The sequence below is a fragment of the Venturia canescens genome, chromosome 9, assembly GCF_019457755.1.
Source record: "Venturia canescens isolate UGA chromosome 9, ASM1945775v1, whole genome shotgun sequence".
Lineage (NCBI taxonomy): Eukaryota > Metazoa > Arthropoda > Insecta > Hymenoptera > Ichneumonidae > Venturia > Venturia canescens.
The window spans coordinates 11,340,529-11,363,021 of record NC_057429.1 but is presented as its reverse complement, the minus strand read 5'-3'; the positions used below and the strand labels follow the sequence as shown (position 1 = coordinate 11,363,021).

At 37.1% G+C, this 22,493-nt stretch overlaps 2 protein-coding genes across 3 annotated transcripts; both read left to right on the top strand.

Annotated features, from left to right (window-relative positions):
- The first annotated feature begins 3,692 nt into the window (after positions 1-3,692).
- LOC122415949 (tetra-peptide repeat homeobox protein 1-like) lies at positions 3,693-6,087 on the top strand. The gene is made up of 3 exons (XM_043428561.1): positions 3,693-3,783; positions 3,880-4,177; positions 5,331-6,087. Exons 1-3 carry the CDS (start codon positions 3,769-3,771, stop codon positions 5,819-5,821), a joined length of 804 nt encoding a protein of 267 aa, XP_043284496.1. The 5' UTR covers positions 3,693-3,768; the 3' UTR covers positions 5,822-6,087.
- A 5,314-nt stretch (positions 6,088-11,401) lies between these two features.
- On the top strand, positions 11,402-22,257 carry Snmp1 (Sensory neuron membrane protein 1). 2 transcript variants are annotated; one of them, XM_043428513.1, is made up of 9 exons: positions 11,402-11,423; positions 12,207-12,339; positions 13,647-13,804; positions 14,704-14,903; positions 15,219-15,421; positions 15,818-16,079; positions 18,049-18,260; positions 19,849-20,075; positions 21,086-22,257. In XM_043428513.1, the coding sequence occupies exons 2-9, from the start codon at positions 12,232-12,234 to the stop codon at positions 21,300-21,302; spliced, it is 1,587 nt and encodes a 528-aa protein (XP_043284448.1). In that variant the 5' UTR covers positions 11,402-11,423; positions 12,207-12,231; the 3' UTR covers positions 21,303-22,257. The 2 variants fall into 2 exon arrangements, with proteins under 2 accessions (XP_043284448.1, XP_043284447.1); XM_043428512.1 differs by lacking the exon at positions 11,402-11,423 and adding an exon at positions 11,484-11,663.
- The last annotated feature ends 236 nt before the right edge of the window (positions 22,258-22,493 follow it).

The following is a 22,493-nucleotide window of genomic DNA, read 5'->3' as shown; positions in this document are numbered from 1 at the left end:
AAAGTATCAAAATTCTCGTCAATCAACAGTCCAAATCAGGCTGAATTTTTTTATCTATGTTTTTTATGAATAGAAAACATAAAAACACGCAATATTACACTGAGAAAAAAACGTCATTGCAACATCGAAATGTGGCATTCCGGGGTATCAATGAATTATATCATCATCACAAGGTTAAACATGATTGAAAAAAATAAAATAGTCTTAGATCAAACTGCAAATTCATTCTCTCCAAAAATATTGCAGTTAAATGAAGAAAATCCTTCCAATAGCATCAATTGTTGTTGAATCAACAATTTTTTTTCTCAGTGCACGGTGGCGTATGAGCTTGGAGATAAAAAATTTTTTTTTCTACTTTATTTTTCATACATTTTTTTGCTAAAGGTGGCTAAAAAAATTTCATATTATTTTAATAAAACACATATTCCCATGCCGCAGTACAGTCCTGAATCCATTAAAAGTGAATTGAATCCACATAAAATAATCCTGAATCCATTAAAATTAATTATTCGAAGGAAAAATCGTGTTGAAAAAAAACGACAAAATAATCCGATTAAACGAGATTCTAATTCAATCGATTAGACGTTATTTGTGGGTGGAAACTACCAGCATGCTCCGCCTGTTTGAAAACAGATATTGAAAGAATATCTGCCGGCTGGCATTAGCTCGAGGGAAGGTACAGAGTATTGTCGTCACGGCATACATCATTACCGCGGGTGAATATGGAGTAAATTCGTTTTGTAAATTATAGAGCGTAGTGTAAATGCGTCGATTCGCTGTGATCGACCGGGGAAAAGTGCGGGGAGAAAGGGAGTCGAGCCTTCCGCGTTGGACAGAGCCACTTGCACTACGGTTACTACTTTCTTGACTTTCATTTTCTAACGCGATCGAGCCACTTCTAGGGAAGGCGTCGAGTTCACTCGTACGCGTCATTCATTATTCATAATAGAGGGGACCTGACACTACGACGATCGCATAATCGACGCTGTGCTTCGGATATCCATGCACAGATCTATAGCAATAAAAATATATTCGCCATCATATAATACCTGACATCAGGCTAAAAAATGAGTGCCAAACGAAACAACAATTTTCGCTGCACTTCGTAAATGTGTGCGAAGAACTATGCAATGAAAGCAACCCTGCGGTCACGCCCGCGTTATTGTTGAGGTATAAACTTTGATGTCACCTTGTTGGAGGTGTTCAACTGCACGGAGAGAAAATTCCAGTAAAAATACTATGGTGGGGTAGGAGTGGGACTCTATATTGTAATATTTATTAATTATTAGGAATGTCGTACAAGCGCGAATGAAAATCTACTATGTAACGTAGTAAATTTTTAAGGAAGTTGAGGCATTAGAATGAAAATTATGTCATCGCTTTTAAACCGATTGCATCTTATAAAGTGAAGTGTCAAAAAAAATCAGTTAAATTTTCAGACAGTTTAGGAACGTCGTTGCTGAGAAAAATCAATAACAATTTGGGCCAAATAACACATGTAACCTTATGGAAGTCAAGACCCATTTAGTGATATCTTCGTTAAAAATGATGTTAAAAATATGAAGCTTCTTGGGCAACATGAGCAAGGCTTGCCGAAAAATGTCAATTTTTTTTCAGATTTATTAGGAGATTTGCTGAGATTATATTAATAATAATCTGTTTCCCGTGCAGTTTTTTGAGACTAGGATCGTCACCGTCCGTGTTTTCGACTGAGCTTTCACCAGTTTTTCGTCTTTTTTTCCCAAACTTTTCTTTAAAGTGTATGCAACATTGCCAAACTGTAAATTGGCCTAACTTTTGAAAGGTACAGGTCATAACTTTTGGGTAAAAAAATGTCTGTACGGCCTCAACTTCCTTAAACACTTTGGCGGGTCATCGATGCTTGTGTTCGAGTTCCTCGAATTCGACTATGTTCAACTGTAAATTTCGATTGTGAAAACAGTACTAACCATAGCAAAAGGGCATTAATAATTCTACTTTACTGATCATCATCATCATCGAGTCAACATAAATTTTACGATGTTTCGTCGGTCAGCTACTTACAAAAAAATAACACAGTTTAAACCGTGGTCAGAGCAAAATACGCAATTTAAAAGTTTTTATTCGGAATTTGCTTGGACATTGCAATGTTTTTGGTAAAAACGTCCAAAATGGGCGATATAGAATCCTAAGACTATGGCGGCATAGTAGTTCTTAATATTTTTTTCTCTCCGTGCAGCAGTGGAATGAATAAAAAATTGAGAATTACAATCTTAACGTAGTTTTTTAGATTTACCCAGAAAAAGGAAAAATAGCGATGACGATAACGATCAATCGAAACTATAAAAAGAATAGTTGGAGGAAAAAGTCTCGGAGACAACTATCATTCGATCTCGAAAAACTAGATCATCACTAAATTGACGATCTAGTTATTTTGTATTTAAATTGAAAACTCGAGCATTTTGAAGCACCGAGTACACGTCGTTTATGGAAAAAGGTCGACTGAAAGTGCCGTGAACACGGTTTTTCTCGCCCAAAATCCAAGATTATTCATTAAAAATCCTATTTTGGGATAAATGATTACCTATTTTAGGATTTTCAACAAAATAATCATACAAAAAAGTTTTGATTTCCGGTTGAAAATTGTAACAACGACGAAATATAGTATTCGAAAATGTGGCAACGTAAACGTAAATCAGAACAGCTGAAAGTAAAATTATTTTGGACTCTTTTTGACTCCGAAGTCATGATCAATCTGGCTGAAAGGCGATTGAAAAAAGTGACTATCGAATCTTAACGTTCTGACCACTTCACACTAAGAAAAAATCTCCGCGAGTTTTCACACGAGATTGAATTACTCGCCACTTTTATTTCTACGAATTTTTCAATCGCCTCCGGATCGATACGTGACCTGTTATTTAACACAGTTTTTCATTTGGTCACCTCGATGCCGTGTGAATCACGAACTTTCGATTTTGTGCTTAAAATTCGTTGAATCGGTTAGCGGATCTTAGCACGCGGAGGTTTTCGTGCGCTTACGAAAACTTTTTGGCCCTTGGATACTTATGTATCCATGGAGACAAAAACACCCTGAAACTAATTGCGAAGAAGAGTAGGAATTTCGGCTTTTCTTAACTTTTTTCGTATGGCCCTCGCTACTCCAAATGAAGATTTGTTTTGACAGCATTGACGTAGTTCAAAAAGTTTCTAACATTGTTACACGCTCAAAGCTTTCCCTCCCCAAATGGCGAGCGTTAATCTCACAAAGAATTTGATGTGCCCGATTGATATGACGCAATTTGAAAAAATGAACATTGATTTAGTTGATCGAATATTCTTCTCATTTGTTTCTACCGACAAATAGATTTTCGTGGAAAATTGTTTACATTTTGTACAATTTTAAATGTATTCCACAACACAATCGTCAGGGATCTTCCTCTTAGAGTATTAATTGCCAAGTATTATAGTAAATTGATTACAGAAGCAATCGATGATTAATCCCCAAGTACGTAATAACGCCGCGAATTGACAATCCACACTTGCCATTGTGAGGGCGCGAAGAAAAATCGTAGCGTTCCCATCGTAACAATTAAACGCGTTTTTGGCGAAGGTCCAAGATTAGAGGCGGGGAAAGTTACGCATTTGAATCGGCGGAGGCCTATCAGTGCGAGGAATCGTCGTCTCATTTTTAATGCAGGATATGCTCGGCCTATAAATACTTATGGAGGTCAATATTGATGAGCAAAGTCAGTTTCAATTCGTCCACGCTCGTGCGAAGAACCGTTTGCCATGAAGTTCATTCTGGTACTCATTATTTTTCATCGCATCAATAATTGTGCTCATTTGACAAGGTGCTATTTAGTTTGTTACAATTGGAAAACGTTTTTTTGTGCTCTGCAGATCGTGACTCTGCTTTTCGGAGTCAGCGCTGCCATCAGGGTAGACCCGAAAGACAAAAATGATTCTGAAGCTTTGAAGAAGCACGGCAAGCGTGGTCTCGTTAACCTTGCATACGGACATCACCATCATGCCCATCAGGAGATTCAACCGTCCGCTGTTTATGGTCCACCCGCTCATGACGCAGCCCCGATTCACGAAGTACCTGCCCCACTGGCGCATGGACATCCGGAACACGTGCTCGGCCGGGATTTCCATCACCACCATCATCACCCGGAACCCTTTGTTGCCCATCCAGTCGGTAAGTACCTGGACCGTATAAGGTGCCCTAACGTGGACTGGAATGCCGGACGTTTCGTTAAATGAGTTTGGACACTAATTTGCATTCGTTACTAATTGATTTGATTTATTTAAATAATCGTTTTATCGTAGACAATTAACCCAAAACAACGTGTAAAAGCCTATGACACGTTTGATGAATCAGATTCAGTAACGCAGTGTAACGCACAGTAAATGAAGAAAGTAGGAAAATTTATCTTTCGGTACGAGAAAAGATCGATGGTGAAAACCACATGGATTTAGGTTTTAGCTTGTCTTAAGTGTTCGGCGATATTTTTATCAGCTGCTAATAATAATTAACAATTGATTCAAGGAGGAACATGAGCTTGAGAAAAATGGTGATAGATTAATGAAATTTTTAAGATACATTTTTGGATATATTTTCTATAACCTCTCCAATTTATTCAGCCATTTTTTAGTAAATGATTTTCAAAGTTCGAGTATTTAACACGTACGCATAGGAAGGAACTCCACAGGCCCCATCTTTTCATACTCAAAAACAAATAAAACATGGTGACATGTTAGAAAAAAAGTACTATTCCATAGTTTGAAATTTAACGAACATTAAATTCCACCTAAAAATGACGTATTCTTCGGGCTTAATCCCGTATAAACAAAGAAAACAGGCTGATGTTTCTCCTTAATCGAATTCGGATATTTGGTTCAGAAAAAAAATGTCGAATCTAAATTAAGTGTTATAACGAAAAGCAGGTATGAAGACTGGTGATGCGAAATCCTATTGGAAGTTTAAAACATATCATCGAAGAATCAATAAAATGCAACAATGACAAGCAAGCTTATAAATTTGACTCATAAGTCCATCTCACTCGTCACCAAAAATTCTCTTTATTAAGTAAAATCCTAGTTTCTCGGTGTTGGAAATCTCCTCCAGAGCTGGCCAATCGTAATTGATTCCAGCAGCTTTCGTGGTATGAGCGAAAGAACGCGACACGACGTTGTTGCAATTTTGACAAACCCTGAGTCCGATATGTCACTCCGGAGTATTATCATTTCCGGAGTGCCAAAGCGAGACTTAATCCCAACTATTTCACCGGTGTTCGATGACGATGGAACCGAGTAAAAGCAGTTCATGTTCTTCTGCTTTTTGCTTCCAGCCGCAGTGCCAGTTCCCCAGCCAGTTGGGGTGCCAGTTCCAGTTCCCCAGGCAGTTCCAGTGCCGCAGCCGGTGCCCCATCCAGTCCCAGTGGCCGTGCCGGTCTACCAAACCGTCACGAAGCACGTGCCGGTGCCGGTTCACGTCGATCGACCTTATCCAGTTCCAGTCGCTGTTCCGGTTCCAAAGCCTTATCCAGTCCACGTTGATCGACCGGTTCCTGTTCCAGTTGACAGACACATTCCCGTACCCGTCGATCGACCGGTCGCAGTACCGGTGGAAAAACACGTCGCCGTACCTGTCGATCGGCCTTATGCGGTCCCGGTTCCTGTGCCGCGGCCATACCCGGTCCCCGTTGAGAAGATCGTCCACGTGGATCGACCTTACCCAGTCCATGTTGCCGTTCCGTATCATGTGCCCAAACCATACCCAGTCCCGGTTGCTGTCCACGGAGGTCATCCGATCAAGAGTCACTACCACCAGGTCTGGTAAAGTAGTTTTGGGACTGTGAACGTGGCACTCTGTATTGGTAATCATGGAAGTTCAGCTCCGGTGAAGCTGGATTTGAGCTGAGTAATTATGAGCATAAACTAGGATAAATAGATACCGGCTGGTGCTGATGACAGTTCTCCAAAGTGGCCATCAGAGTTAGACGAAGCTATGGCCACTTGGCAGACGTCTGAGCCAACGGTTGCTTCCGTTCTAAGTCTGAGCCACGTACTTGTATATAATGTGTGTATATTTTTATAGTGAATAAACCAAAGCGCACTCAAAAACGAGCTCTTACTATTTATTTATACGTTTAAACTTTGCTCGTCGTGCCGATTCTCTTGTAAACTCGCATCGATTGTTCTTGTTTTCATGCTAGACGCGATGAGTGTTCACGACATTTATTTTGCCGTGCTGTGATTTACTTCAAATGCAAAATACACCGCTTACGAAAGCGTTTTTTACGAACGTGAAAAAATAGCCATTGGAATAGTTAGAATGCCGGATGCTTACATAAGGGATCCGAAAAAATTAGTTGATCACGATGAAAACTGTGCCCATAACGACGTCTGAGGCCCATAATTATGGATGAGAACTGGCTATGGCCCAGTATTGACACATGACCTTCGAACAATCCCAATTCGTTTCCGTGTCCAATGACACATGGCCAATGTCATTTACATTCTTGTCCCACGGAACATTACAGAATTTAATTTTTTTCTGTTTTTCAGCATCGACCAATTTTGCAAGCATGGAAGATGAACCGATGAACTAATAGGGTGAAGTTTTTAAGGCATGAGCAGAGTTCATCCAGTCATCACTGACTACTTTGATACCGTAAAATCTGGCTCGTGTCTTCGCAGCATGGTTCGGTCGGTGTACATTTCCCATCGCTGGGCACCAAGCTCGAGGGTTGATCTTCGATTTATCATTCTAACGAAGACTCGTTATTGACTGAACTCCTTAATTGATTACGATATTCAATGTTTCCATACTCAATTCGGTAATTTTCAAATCTGCAAATGAAACTGCCGCATGTCAACGGATCCAACTAATCCAACTAACCGTCGATACGCTTGTAACTTATGCCAAACCTTATTAAGGTATCAGTCAGTATATCGCATTCTTTGACACAGTTTGACCATGAAAAAAAGCTCTGTCAGCCCATTTTTGCCATCGCCCTGCGTAGCCTGACAAAGGCAATTTCGAAAATTCCAAGCGAGGTTAGTCGACTGATCCATGCTCTTAATCCTAATTGCTGCCTTCCACTTTTACAACAAGAGCTTAGCGCATCGATGATAAGCATAAATATCTACTGATCCGATCACTACCAGGAACTTGACGGATTCATAAATTGGATTCTGGCGATTAGGGTAAAATATTTAAGGTTTTCAACGTTCAGATATCGCTCACTACATTGGATGAATATCGGATCAATGTGGATAACATCGCAGGCCTAAGGGAATATTACTGAAATACATGTTCACACGCGATTAAAGTCGAATTTAATATTTCTTCCCTCAGATTCAGATGTGAGAAGGCACGTGTAAGAATTTCAGGACGATCGTCGTTGAGGCACCGTCGTTTATTGGTTCCACTCGGGGGTCCTTGGTGAAGTCACAAAACTCTTCTTGGCAACTAGATTGGGTGGCAGGTTTTTATTAAACACAACAGTAATTTTGGTGCAGGGTCACTTGCGACTGCGCTATTGATCGGGACACGAATCCCTGCCAACGAGGGAGTTGAAAAATTCACCAGGATGCAACTACCCAGTTGATTCAAGTAGGATGTTAAATGATTGATGCTTGTAAAATCAACTTGCTTGGGAGCAACGCGTCTGCGGGTGGTGGCATTTGAGAATGAAAATCGATTCGTCTCGGATAAGCGACCACGTTTGCTTCATTGGCGATGAATGACAGTTTTGAATTCCAGCGCTCGTGACCTCTGGTACTCGAGTTCAAAGACTATAGCTGGACGCCTCTTCGGGAATCAAAAGTTCGCAACCTTCGCAGTTGCATCGCGTCAGGTGTAATCGAGCTCACACTCTACATGCGCTGCTTCTCATTCTTTATTAACTTTCTGCAACCTTCGCAATAGTGTCACCAGCAGGTGTTAAATTGACACTCGGCGTCACTAAACGAATCCAGTTATTTTGTTGAGCAAGTTAAGCAGGAAATAGTATTAATGGACAGAAAAATACGAAACTTATAGAATGTTAAATTGTGATGTAAAAGTCATTCGTACAAATTTTTGAACTCGCGGTGGGTTGCAATGCGAAATATCCGTAATTTCTTTTCTGCTTCGACAAGCCACGTTAACATGGCCTCTTATGAGAAATCACGGAGTAGCTGTACATTTTTCCTCATGTCTCCGTTATTGATGGAAAGGATGGAACAAAATTTGAACAGTAGAGAGATTAAATATTTTCAATTACTTATCCGGCTTCAAATTTAATCGAAGGTGACTTATGACAGGAGTAATTAAGGGTGAATGATACAAAAGTCGAAATAATTAGAAATTGATCAAATTTGGTGATAATGTTCTTCAACATCAAGTGTGAAAACACAAATTTTTTCAAAATTTTCTTCTGTTTAGTTATCGAGTAATTACGCATTAAAGCAGATTTCTTATGCCTGGAATGTATACCTATATATATGGAAACGCTATGCTTATACACGTGAACTTTAGTGATCAATTACTCGATAACTGTACAGAAGAAAAATCTTAAAAAATTTGTATTGTCAAATCTAGCACTAAAGAATATGTTCACCAAATTTTATAAAATTCTGATCATTTTGAATTTTTTTATGTTTTTAGCATGGTTTAGCATGGCAACATTGTATCGCCTGTGCAATATATCCTTAATAAAATAAGGCATGACACTCGCTTCTTTCCAGAGCGTCATTAGAGATGTTGCAACCTCTCATATTCGAGGTTATGTGCGCGTTATTTGAAAGTCGAGTGTATGGATCAGCAATGCCCGTGCAGACTGGCAAACACGTTCGAAAACTTTTTTTGCTGGAAGGATACGAGTCAGAATGACTATCAATATAATAAATTTACAAACAAATTGAGGTAAATATTAAGAAGTGCAACTTTTCCGAAGAATGGCGGCAGAATGTTTTTTCCTTTTCTAGCAGTTAATAGACGTGTCCAATGATGATAATCAGTTGGGAGATCTTGACATTTTTTAATGCAAATCGTTTTTTAGCAAAAAATCAAACATCAAGTTTTAACGATTTTCCATTGGTCCCACGTTCCGGACACGCGCTTAAATTTTAATTTATTTTGAAAACAAATTGTGCTGTGACCACGTTACGAATGTATCATTCATATATACGAACGTATATTCAAAACAAACCGTGCTTAAGTAAATAAATAAAACCTGTAAATTGAAAAAACAATATTGTCTCAGTTTTCAAAACTTTTGTAAAAAAGAACAAAATTAATAAAAATCTCCAGCCTCCCCCGACGAAATCATTGAGTGAGTACCCAAATTGAGAAGAACTCTTTTACTTCCATACATATTTTCCTACAAAGCAAAGTCTTTTTCTTGAGAACTAATGTATTCCACGCAGCTGTTGAACTGTCAATGACACATGATCTCTTTTTGAACACACATAAACGCGCCCACGTGAAAACGAAAAGCGACGTTGACAGATGAACTACCACTCGGTCAGACGATGGTCCAACATTTTTATGACTAGTTAGGTAACCGAGTAGCCTCCTTAATAGTCTGCACCTGCTCGAATCAAAGCAACGGAGGAATTGCGAAGACTAAACGTCAGCGCAACCGGATGCATCGGGATGCGGCCCCGACTAGGTTCGGACAATCCAATCCAACGTCAGAAAACGAGCCGCGTTCAGTTCCAACGGAACCTGACTTGAAAGACACTTGAATAGCTCGAACTACCGATGTGGCAAAGTTTGCGCTTAATTAAAGGACACGCGGTGTAGTTCGTGCGTAGTTCGAATCGCGTATGCGATCCTCGTTCGAGGGGTAACCTAAGAATTTCATGAGAAAGTAAAGCCAGCTTGAACTTTAAGCTGCTTAAAAATAGAGTTTTTCTTATCGCTAGATTATTCGCCAGGTCTTTTCCTGCGGTTTTTACAATCGCATTGTCCGTAGTAAAATTGTTCCGAGGAACAATCGACCAGATACGGAGGGTCGATTCGTACGAAGTGTTGGTCATGAGCGAATTGATAAGCGTAGATTCTATGGATACTCGAGGGTCGGAAGCGTCAACGGAGCAACCATTCCTCGTGGTTTATTCATGAAATGCCACCTAAAGACTTACACCTTCGGGCTCAGCCCCTGGCGTAGAACTTGACACCGCGAACCTCCCCACACAAAATAGCTCTGAAACTATACCGAATTTATCGCCGGACTTACAATCGATAAATTATTTAACGATTTTTTTTTCTTCTTCCGCAAGAGAATCCAGGTTAATTATAACACATTCGAAGATTCGTTGGTTCAAGGAAACATTTGAAGGAGCTAATTGGGCGACGAAATCAACTTAATTGTCGTTGAGTCAATGAATCTCCTCATTTTCTTTCCCACGATTAGTTGATCCAGCAAAAATGATTTTTCATCGACGACGAGCCTTTTTATCTTGGTCCGGACTCATTGCAGTTTTCGATGCATAATTCTTTTGCTCTTGAAAATAGGATTCGAAAACTCTGACGCAAGTTCGATCTCGATATCTTCGACAAAAATATTCAAAGATTCTTGCGATCACTCCCCGATACGCCGTCATCTATTCCAATGAAACGGCACAAAATGGGAAGATTTTTCTCGTCATTGGGTGTCTAATAGCCAAGCAGGCGTAGAAATATTACACCTCTCATAATAGTTAACGTCGAAAATGGCAAAGGTGCATCATAAGTGGATGATTATTGCAAAAGTTGTTTTTTCAAGATCTCGTCGAAGAGGTGGATCGTTCGTCGCGTGACGTGGCTCGAGTTTTTTTTAAACTTATAAGAATGAGGTCTCATCATTATAGTTACGCCGTTTCGTCGCTTACCACGCGAAAGGCCAAAACTTTTGACCGAAGTTCGAAATTCTTTTTACGACTTCGTTCCAAGCCAACATTCGACTGGAAACGGCTACTGGCATTGAAAAATTGCGAAAGAAAGCACGCAAAAGCTTACAATTTCACGAGCACCCGCATCCCTGTTCGACCCGGACACGGATAATTGATAAAAAACGTAAAAAACCGGGAAAACGTAACTTTTCTGTAATCGTGATCAGTCGAAGTGAAGCACAAGACTGAATGGAAAGTACGAAAACTTTGCTCTGCAGCTGGATCATCATACACCGGTACAAATTGAAAGATACTTTCTGCGGTTGATGGAAAAAACGAGGAAAATGATTGATTCGTAAAACAAGATCCTTTTAAAAGTATCGCTCGATTTTTGTACCGTCAGGAAAGTTGAATCATCGGTGGAATATTGGTTGAAACTTGTGAAGGTGAAGGTTGCGGAGCAACCAATTACACCGCAGGATTGGCCTACGCACCTTTAGGTAAATATACGCGCGTTAGTGAATTTTCTTCATTTTTGCATTTAACCGCGCAAACGCAAAGCATCGTGCAAACACGAGGTGAGAAATTGTTGGAAGGAGTGGTTGGAGGGGAGGATAACAATGTCTATGTTGGTCTTAGTTGTCAGTCCGTTCTCGCGAGTCTTGAAAGTCGTCGCGTTGGCCGATGCGATTTATCTCAATCAGCGATTGCCGTAAATTAGCTACGACCAATTTTTATTCTATTTTTTTTCGAACTTCACACTTTCGCATCTTCGCCCAAGCTTTTTTTTTCGCTTGCCAAAAAACTGGCTGGATCAGGTTTGACATTTTGTTTCGAATCTCGCGAAATATCTGAATTCGAAATTTTTAATGCGTTTTGCTAACTTTATTTATTACGAAATAATGTATCATGTTCAGAAGAAAGAAAGGTGTGAAGAAAATTTGAGAATCATTTGAGTTGGGAATATTGTAATTCAAGATTTTTCTATTTTTCTGAAACACTTTGAACGTTAAGATGGAATATGTTTTGGGTATCAAAATCAAGATACAATGGCAAAAATACCGATGGTATTGAGTTCTTCCAACTCAAATATGATAGAACGAAGAAAGTTACCATCGTTTCCACGAGTGTGGATAATTTTTACCGAAACTGAAACCATTTAATTTTACTAAAATTTGAAATGTTCCTTCAAGATCAATTGAATGCTTTGTAAATATAAGGAAATGGATGGAAATCCGAACAAAAAATTGATGGATTTGGTTGTTTGATTTGGCAGCGAAGTTAGGGAAAAACATGATTTTCTTATTATTTATAAAAACACGAAAAATTAATTATTGAAAATCTATTAAAATTTTCGTCAGTTTTCACGACGGAAATATCTTTGCAATGGAGCTTCCTAAAAAACTTGGTATTGGTGGAGGTGCTCTGTTCTTCCTCGGTATAACTTTCGGCTGGATAGCTTTTCCGCCACTGCTCAAATCACAAGTTGGCGCAGTAAGTAATTTTTTTTTTATTCTCCTCAAATACGGACATGTCAGCCACATTTTTGAACTGAATTATTTTTTATTCCAAAGAATATTACTCATTATTATCCAATATAATCTCAAACTTGATATTTGAATTGAGACCATTGTGATCATAGCTTCAAACCCACTGAATCGCAATTTCAATTCGGATCCGACGTTTTTACTATTTAAAAAATTTTTAAAAAAATATTTTATGAAATATAAAAGGTCATAAATTCATCCATAAAATATTTGTTAGGCTTAAGGGGTCTACCCTAATTACACTGGCAAAAAAATACTGTTTTCACGAATTATTTTGATCGATATAAATTATATGGATATAAAAAGTTTTGGGCCTAAAAATACACTCTTAAAATACACAAAAAAGATTTTTTATTTTTATTTTACTCAGTTTTCGTACAGAAAAATGGAGGAGATCAGATCTTTATAAAATTTTAGTATGATACTTTGAAATATGTACACTTTCGTAGAACGCAATTAAAAAAATCGATTTTTTGAAAATTCTAATTAGGGTAGACCCCTTAATATGCTCTTTAAAAAAAAAAGATTTTCTCCAGTACTCGAACTAATGAAATATAATATAATAATGGACTTGTAGTTAAATCATATATTTTTACAAGCTATTATTGATTGTTATTTTTCTTCACACGAAACTGACGTTTTATATAATTCTCTTGCGAGCAGCATACGAATACCTTGAACTTCCGAGTATCCTCACGCATACCGTTTTTAACAGATCTTCGATATTAACTCATGTCACGTTTTAATTGAAACTGCAAAGTACATGTTATTACCTTTTCTTTTCCCCTTTGTCTCGACCATCGGTTAATTGATGCTCTGAGGATGACGTGAACTGTTTCAATGTTGCGGGATACGATAATTTGTAACTTGACACCCGACTACGTTTTCTGATTTTTCTGCATGAACGAAATTGACTTGAAAAAAAAAAGACAAAAAACACAATTCTTTGCTAATAAAATACGCTCCTAACAGCCTGAGAATAAATATTCATTCGTCGAACAAAATTTATTTAATTAAACAAAAATATGGTTGATGGAAGTAGTTTTTTGAAATGTCAAATGATTTAGTTAATTCGACAATCGAATATTTTCTTCGTCCCGTTGAATGGGATTTTTGAACAAACATTTTTTTTCGCTGCCCAATAATTCTGCTGCTTCACTCTCATTAATTTTGATTTTTTTTACAATTATTTTCACATAAATTCATCAACTCGATTATTCCACCGTTTGTACTTACAACGATTTTGTACGGCAGGCTGTGAAGTTGAAAAAGGGTGCGGAAATGCGTGACGTCTGGTCAAAGTTACCGATACCATTGGATTTCAAGGTTTATCTCTTCAACGTGACAAATCCAGACGAGATAAAACAGGGTGCAAAACCCATCGTCCATGAAATCGGGCCATACTTCTACGAGTAAGAAACTACCTTAATTGTCCATAAGAGGATAAAATTTTCTAAAATTTATCACCCTGAAGTGGAATATTAACGATTTTCTTAACAGTCCTGCCTAGCCGTTTGTGGATTGCACTTTGACTCTTCCTGCTTCACTCATTTCCATGTTCCTTTGCGAACTCTCTAGATTGTCGCTCCAAAATAGTCCTTTCTCCGAGCGCTACTCCATCGCGTTTGGATCAGAGCCGAGGAGAATTTTCAAAATCTTAGCCGTGACAGCTGCACTGTCACTGCATTCGACTTGCTGAAATAATCGAAAAGTGATCGATAATAATGACTACACTGAGAAAAAAAAATTGTTGATAACAATTGATGTTGTTGGAAGAGTTTTCTTCATTTAACTGCAAAGTTTTCGGATTAATGAACCTGCAATTTGATCGAAAACTGTTTTATTATTTTAATCATGTTTGACCTTGGGACGATCGTATACTTCATTGGCACCTCACCTTTTGTTCAGTGTATGGAATTCGAAGCTATTCATAAAGACATCCATTTTCGTTTTAAAAAACGAACTTTTACAGAATCTGAGGAATCGCGTAATTTCAGTAATCCTATTTGCATTCAATCATATGTTTCGATCGATAAAATTGATTTTATTCCTGTCATAAAATAAAAAGGTGCAGCCAAGTCTGAAAGTAGTCGATTAATTCGTTTTTTTCTGAAACTTTGTTCCAAAATAACGATTCTTTTGATCCAATAAAGTTTCTTTTTCGTTCCCCCAATTTTTCTGACTTTCAAAACAAATCCTTGTTGTTTTTTTTTTTTTTTTTTTTTTTTTTTAATGTAAAATTTGATGAGTTCCAAAAACTAAAGTTGTTTTGCTTATTCTGGCTCATGTCCTTGGTTCGTTTATTCTGCAGTGAATGGAAAGAGAAAGTAGATTTGGTCGATCGCGAAGAGGACGACACTGTGGAATACAGTCAGAGAATAACGTGGATTTTTAATCCAGCAAAAAGCAACGGTCTAACGGGCAACGAGGAGCTGGTTTTTCCTCATCTACTTATGCTCGGAATAATAATGACCACTATGAGAGATAAACCGGCTATGATTGGCTTGTCCGGTAAGCTGCTGAAAGAATTCACTCGCCCGAGGAGCGAAATTTTTTCGATAATTATGCAATCTGACAATAATTATTCACGTGGCGATGATATGAAAAAAAATCGCGCGCGTTTCTTCGAACAAGGAAAGCCAATTAATTTGAGTGCATCGATGCGATGGAAGAATTTCAACGAGGACTCTTGAGACTCGATAAGATAGTATCGGTGAACAAATTGAAACGAATTGCAATAAAACATAATTGCTCTCATAATTATTATTGTTATTAAATCGATATAAAGTACACTGCGAAGTGAGCAAATTCCTTTTGTAATTTCAGCAAAAGCGGTTGATAGTATTTTCAAAAAACCTGACAACGTATTCGTCAAAGCAACGGCCCATGACATCATTTTTGGCGGCCTACCGATCGATTGCGCCGTCAAAGATTTTGCGGGAACTGCGATTTGCTCTCTTCTCAAAGAAAACTCCGATGATCTCAAAGTCGACGGTGAAGATCTGTATCGATTCTCACTCTTTGGCCATGTAATTGAATTTTTTCATGTTATAAGATTTTGACGGTATTACCAAGTTTTTTATTCAATTTTTTTAACCTTCTGATGACAGTTTGATTCTCTCTATTTAGGTTTACTCGCTTGGGTTGATTTATTTAGAACATTAAAAAACGACAAAAAATGATTTAAATTTTCAAAACGAAACTTTTCAAATTTATTAATTCGTTGGCAATATGAATTTTCAGAAAAATGGATGAAAACGAAGTTCAATTTTCGATTTGAAATTCAATCAAAGTGGAAAAAAATTTTTATCTTGAGTTTATGAGTAATGATTAATTATATTGTTTCAAAAACGAGTTCGCTGGTTTCGTTTTAAGCTATTCTCACATTTCTGTAATTATTGATCGTTGACCATTTGACGTTTTAGAAGAATGGCTCTTTGTACGAGGACAGGATACGAGTGAAACGGGGTTTGAAAGATGTCAAAGATGTCGGCAAGGTCGTTGAATTCAAAGGGGAACCTCGACTATCGATGTGGGCAGAAGAGGGTACTTGCAACGAATTCAACGGAACTGATTCTACCATATTTCATCCTTATCTCTTCGAGAACGAAGACGTCGTATCTTTCTCTCCTGATATTTGTCGAAGCATGGGTGCTCGTTGGGATGGAACTTACACCGAAGTCGGAGGTGAAAATTAACTTTCGTTATTTCCATATAGATTTTAAATACGATGTCGTTCCTACATGCGGTTAACCTTTGACCCTGACCAATTCGTGAGTTCTCACTGACGAATCTTTTTGAGGAATTTTTGAGAAAGATTAAGCATTACTTGTGAGTCAAAAAAAAACGATTAAAATGTATTCTCACAATTATTAAAATGATGTGTAACTTATTTGTTGAGGTTGATCAATTTTTAATATAATGACAGCGGTTTAAATACTTTCGTAGTAAAATCGTCAAGCAAAATGTGACAACAGCCATTTTCAATTTATATGCGTATGCATATGAATATTTTAAACCAGCTGACTCATCGTGTTATCAAACCGTCTACCGTTTTGTCGTTATTACTCGTTAACCTCAAATAAGTGTTTTTCTTTTTCCATTTCCAAGTGATTTTCACCGGTAACAAGGCTTTCTCAAAACATCATTGATATCTAAAAACATTATATTTTCTCATTCTCGTTTTTGGCTCTCTAAAGTTGGGAGGATTTTGCTTCATTAAATCCAAATCGTCGCACAGGTGCCTGCCATACGAGACTATGTATAAGGTTTCAAGAAATGTGATTTTCGTTAATTGTTTTCTCGACAACTAGACTGTAGATCCTACAATAATTCCGGGAGTAGCGATGCACGCTGTAAATTTCTAGCATATTTCCAAATTTCAACTCTCAAAGTTGGAATTTTCGATTTTCATTAGATTCGCGTGAACTTCCTTCAACATTATTTTTTCTATCACTATTTGTCAAGGCTCGACAAAACGAGAAGTGCTTTTTTTAACTTTCTGTTATTTTTCAATTTTCAATGATTTTTAAAAACAATTCAGTTTTATGAAGTTTAAAGCAATAAACTCATGTTCTTGTGCAAAGAAACTTTTCAATGGTCGCTACCGTCCCAACTCAAAACCACAAAAATCAGTGAAACAAAAGAACCTTTTTTTTATTATTTTTGAACTTTTTTTCTTGTTTGCTATTTTTTGATATTGCAAAATTTTTTGCATATTAGCATTCTTGAAAAACATTTGACAATTTTTCCATAATTGTACAGTTTGAACTGTTCAGACTTTTTCTCACTTTTTTTTTCTTAACTCTCAAGTTTTTTCACTGTTCTAAGTTAGTAGCCCAAAAAACATATTTAGCGGGCTAAATTTCGTAGTGAATGAGATCCTCATCGCGGTAACATCGAGGTGTGGCATTGACCATTGGGGTGTGTTCCTTTATTTGTCTTGTTTGGATCGTCCACATGCAAAATGGACACGAGCGCAAAAAAACCGTGGGGGTTTACCCTCCGTTGATTTACGGGAATACTAACACCGTGATGGGCCGTCATGGGGTTTGGACACCTGCGTTCATGAAATTCTTTCAGGAGCATAAATTGAATCCCCATATTTCTGGAGGACCCATTATACGATCGTTATTTTCGATTATTCGAGGAATTTCGAGACGCACAACCAACGATTCCTTTTCTTTGAAAAATTCCATTGTTAATTTAAATTTATTCAAAATTTCCACATGGAACTAATTTTAATTTTTTTTTTTTCGTTTTCTTTAAATTATTATTATTTTTAAATATCTTATATTTGAATTTTTTAAATATTTTAAAAATATTAAAAATAATTTTTTAATTGTAAGTATAAATTTTGACGAAAATCATATGAAATATTTCGTGTATGGCAGAAAATTCATTCTATTTTCATAAAGATTTACCCGAGACTCTACCGAGCCTCTTGATCCTTCGCACTGTAGACATTTGCAAACGGTCAAGGTTATCTTTGATTTCTATTTTTCTAATTCTCTCCGTAGATGTTTCCGCAAATCGAAATTTGGACATTCCATTTGAAAAATAGTCATAAACTCGGAGTATTTCATGACCAACTGTTATTGTTAAGAGTTTCGATTTTTAATACAATCAACATTTTTTTTTTTTTAATTTCTTTTAGGAATAAAAGCCAATCATTACACCCTTAGTTTCGGTGACATGAGTACTGATCCTGAGCTCAAATGTTTTTGTCCAACCGAGGATACGTGTTTGAAGAAAGGTCTCTACGATTTGTTTCCATGTGTAAACGCTCCCATTGTCGCTTCCTTACCACATCTCTACGATGTCGACGAAATGTACCTGCAGCAAGTCGACGGGCTTCGTCCTACAAAGGTATTCTTATGAACTTTTTTAAAAAGTTATCATTAACCGGTTGACTGGTGAGCTTTTTTCCAGTTTTGGTGCCAAAACACTGGTACGAGCCAATATGTTACCGAAAATCACGATAATTTATTTCTGAGGGTTTTCGAAGTTGCTGATTCCATTTCCAAATTCACCCCTTTGGGGGTAGTGAATTTTTTTTCATTTCGATAAAAGCGTCTTGTATATTCTGAAAAATTTGGAATTTTCATGTGATAAAGCATGAAATTTTCGCAGTGAAAAATTAACAAATTTCACCCTGAACCCTTATTTTTCACATATTTGGGGATAGCGAATTTTGTTTGATTTTGATGAAAGAATCCAGTGTGCTAAAAAAATAAAAATTTTCATGTCATATAGCATGAAAATCCACTGAAAAAACGAAAAATTTCACCCTCAACCTTCGATTTTCCCCATTTCCAAGGGTAGTGAGGTGAAAATTGAGTTCAAAAATCGACTCAGCGACCCAAAAAACCATTGTATACCAATTTTTGTCCAAATCGGTTGAAAATTTAAAAAGTTATTTCAATATGTGTACACATATAATACAAAACCAGAATGGGCCCGACTTTTTTTGTACATATATGATCCAATACCAGTCAACCGGTTAAGGTAGTTCATACACGAAACATGAAGAACGCTTCTAACGAAGTTTATGAAAAATGTACACAATAAAAATGAAATTTATAATGACGGTTTGGGAAAAAAATCGAGACGATTGTCTTACTAATAATAATGACACATTACATTAAAGATTGAACGAAATTGGTAATGAGCACTTGTACAACCTCACATTTTCTTATTTCGGCGTTTTTTTTTTGTCTTGGCTTGGGTCAAATTAACACTTTTTTCTTGATTTGTTTCCTTTTGAGCTCTCTAAAGCGATTTTTTACATAAAAAACTGTGGTATTTTAGCCGGGGATGAATGAAATTTTAGGTTCAGTCAGTGATGGACCTCCGTTTAATTAATGGCTTGTAATTTTATTCGACAAAAAATAAGTTGAGATAATATATTTACAATTTTGAATTAATAACTCTAACATTAATTTAGAGTGGTAATATCTTTAATTGGGAAGTAGAAATCGACCCAATTTACATCCATAAAATACGATCCTACGGGCATGATCTACCTTAATGGAACCATATACGGAATTTGATTAGAAAATAAAGAATTTTCTTCAATAATTTGATGATTCGTTTTACCATTTAAGTATACAAATTTTAAAGATACAAACATATTGTATTTTATCGAAAATTGAATTAATAACACTTTTAAAAGATTTAAACATAATTTAGTATAATTTTTTCAATAACTCAAATGATTCGGGGTCAATTTATAATTGAAACTCTTGAAATTCTGATAGAAAAAATTGTTTTTCTCATTTCAATAAACTGTCTGTGAAACCGTTCTCAAGGCTTTCACGTTATTTCTTCAACGTCAAATGAAATATGAAAAAGTCTTTGATTTCAAAAATTGAGGGATTTACTTTAGCCCCAAATGTTTCTTTCCATGCTCCAAACTCGTGCTTCAGATTCGAAAATTTTGTTTTCTTTTCCGCAGGAAGAGCATCAAATCTCTATTGACTTCGAACCAATCACCGGAACTCCGATGAGTGCGGCGAAACGGCTCCAATTCAATATGTTCATTTTCCCAATCGATAAAGTAAAAACGATGAAAAACTTTCCAACCGCTTTGTTGCCATTGTTTTGGGTCGAGGAAGGCATCACTTTGGGCGATGAGTTCCTCGATCAGCTACGCATGGTTTTCAAAATGATGAAAATAGTCGGGTGAGTATGAGGTTCGATTTTTTCCACTACCATCCTAACCCTTACTTCCTTTCGCATGGTTACAAAAAAATGGCCCACCAAAAATAGACAATCATTTCGTTTCACTCCGAACTCACTTTTCATTCAATAACTCCAAAAATTCCATCAATCCTCTTTAAGGTATAACTGGATGGATAGCTCGACCAAAAATTATATCTGATTGAAATTTCCGTACTTCGTGATGCAATAAAAATCTGAAAAAATTCAACAACATTTGAAAAGCTATGAACAAGAATTATCAATAATAATATTGCCCAAAAGTTAATAACAAATTGTTTAAACAATTAATTATTCAATAATTTTGCGGTGACCTATTGTTTTTTTTTTACGAATCAAATGTGCGTATTTTTCCGAATGCTCATGAATTTTTTCAGAATTTTCGTGGATTTTTGAAATTTCTTGAAAAAATTTTGAAGAAAATTTTAAAAAATTTGAATTCTTGATATGTTTTAGAAGACATATTTACCATCAGTTTTGAAAAGTCTCAAGGTTACCGGACCAAAAATGTACAAATAGAGCCACTTAAAAAATTTAAAAAAGGGAATTTCAAAAATCCACGAAAATTCTGAAAAAAATCATGAGCATTCAGAAAAATGCGCACATTCGATTCGTAAAAAAAAAAAAACAAGGGTTTACTGTAAAATTGTTAAAAAATTATTTATTTAAACAATTTATTAATAACTTTTGGGCAATATTATTTTTGATAATTGTAGTTCATAACTTTCCAAATGTTGCTGAATTTTTTCAGATTTTTATTGCTTCACGAAGTACGGAAATTCCGATCAGGTACAATTTATCAGCTGGGCTATCCATTCAGTAATACCTTAAAAACGAGCGTACCCCCCACCATTTTGAGGAGGTTCTCACAACGCTGATGAATCTTGTGAAAATGCCATGAAAAAGTTCAGCAGTGTCGTTTCGGAGTTTCGGAGTTCACGAAACTCGTTATTTTCATGATATTTTTACTTCAGAATAATTAAATGGATGATGCTGGTCTCGGGATTGGGTCTCGGCGGAGCAGCAGCTGGACTCGAGTACAAGAAGCGTCAAAGCGAAAAGAAATTGGATATAACGAAGGTGACCCCCCAACAGGCGAGCCGAACGGAGAGCGGCAACGAAAAGAAGTGGCCGCTGAACGTTAGCACTCTTCAAGCTGCCCAAGTTCCACCGTCTCTCGATCGCAACTAGTTCCTATTAATATAAATGATGCTATTTATTGGAAGTATCCAAGAATAGACGGCTCAAAATGTGCCCCTCTCGTTCTAAAATCACGTGTTTTTTCTTCGATTAGAATCGGTACGCATCAACCCTCGAAGTGCACTGAAATTCTGCGGGAAATGCTTCGAGACAAAAAACGTTGAGGTCGCTCTTGCCACTGTCCTGGGTGGGCCGGAGCTTTTCGTTGATCGATCAAGCTCTAGAAAAGTTTTAGCTAAAATTAGATTAAGTCCTTTTACATGACGATCCTCCCCCTCGGAACGGCGTTCGATCAGCCAGCCCGAGAATTTCCCACACTCGTGATGAAAGTTCTTAAAGATTGAAGCTTAAAACCGGTCGAATTTTCATGTTTCCCAATTCAAAGGCCGGACTCTTCTGATCGTATTCGTACGCATGTAAAACTATCGCACGGTCCACCGTGCTGGAAACGAAAAAAATCGTCTGAATCGATAAACCATTTTTGCTGAGAGGAGAATCTGGATCGGGTCCCTGGGACCCAACAACGTGTTCGCAGGGTTGACGGAGGAGCTCGACTGTGATTACTCGTTAAGGAAAACAATCGGAGGGGCATATCGATATTTTTTTTAGATATTAATCTAGTTAATTACAATTAATTTGATAAAGTTATTGTTATAATATTATGAGTATCGAACAGTGGTAGGCGTTGTATTGATCCCATCGACTTGGGGATCCCGCTTCATGCTATTTTTGGGCCAATATAAAAAGCTTGGTTTCAACGAATTTTTGTCTTTTCGTTTTTCTCAATATTCAGTTCTTTCTACTCGTTAATTAAACGTTACATGCTTTTATAAACATTACGTGTATGATTATTGTACGAGGTTCATCGAAATTTATAACAGCCTTCGTTTTAATGATAACATCACTCTTGTAAAGTATCGATTAATAAATTTTTTAAAACACGTCACCGTCGCCAGTGCACCTTGCACGCCGACTAGATGCGAATTATTTTGTCCTGGCCTGTCCCGTACTCGTGCTCACGTTCCTAGCTACGAAAACACAGGAAACAGCTGGAATTCGAGTCAAATTTTATACGCTGATTTCAAAAGGAGAATCAGCGAACTCGAATTTTAGTGAAATACAAGTTTGGATAAATTTTGATAAATTTCTCCGGAGGCTTTTTTTCCTTTTTTTTCTAATTTG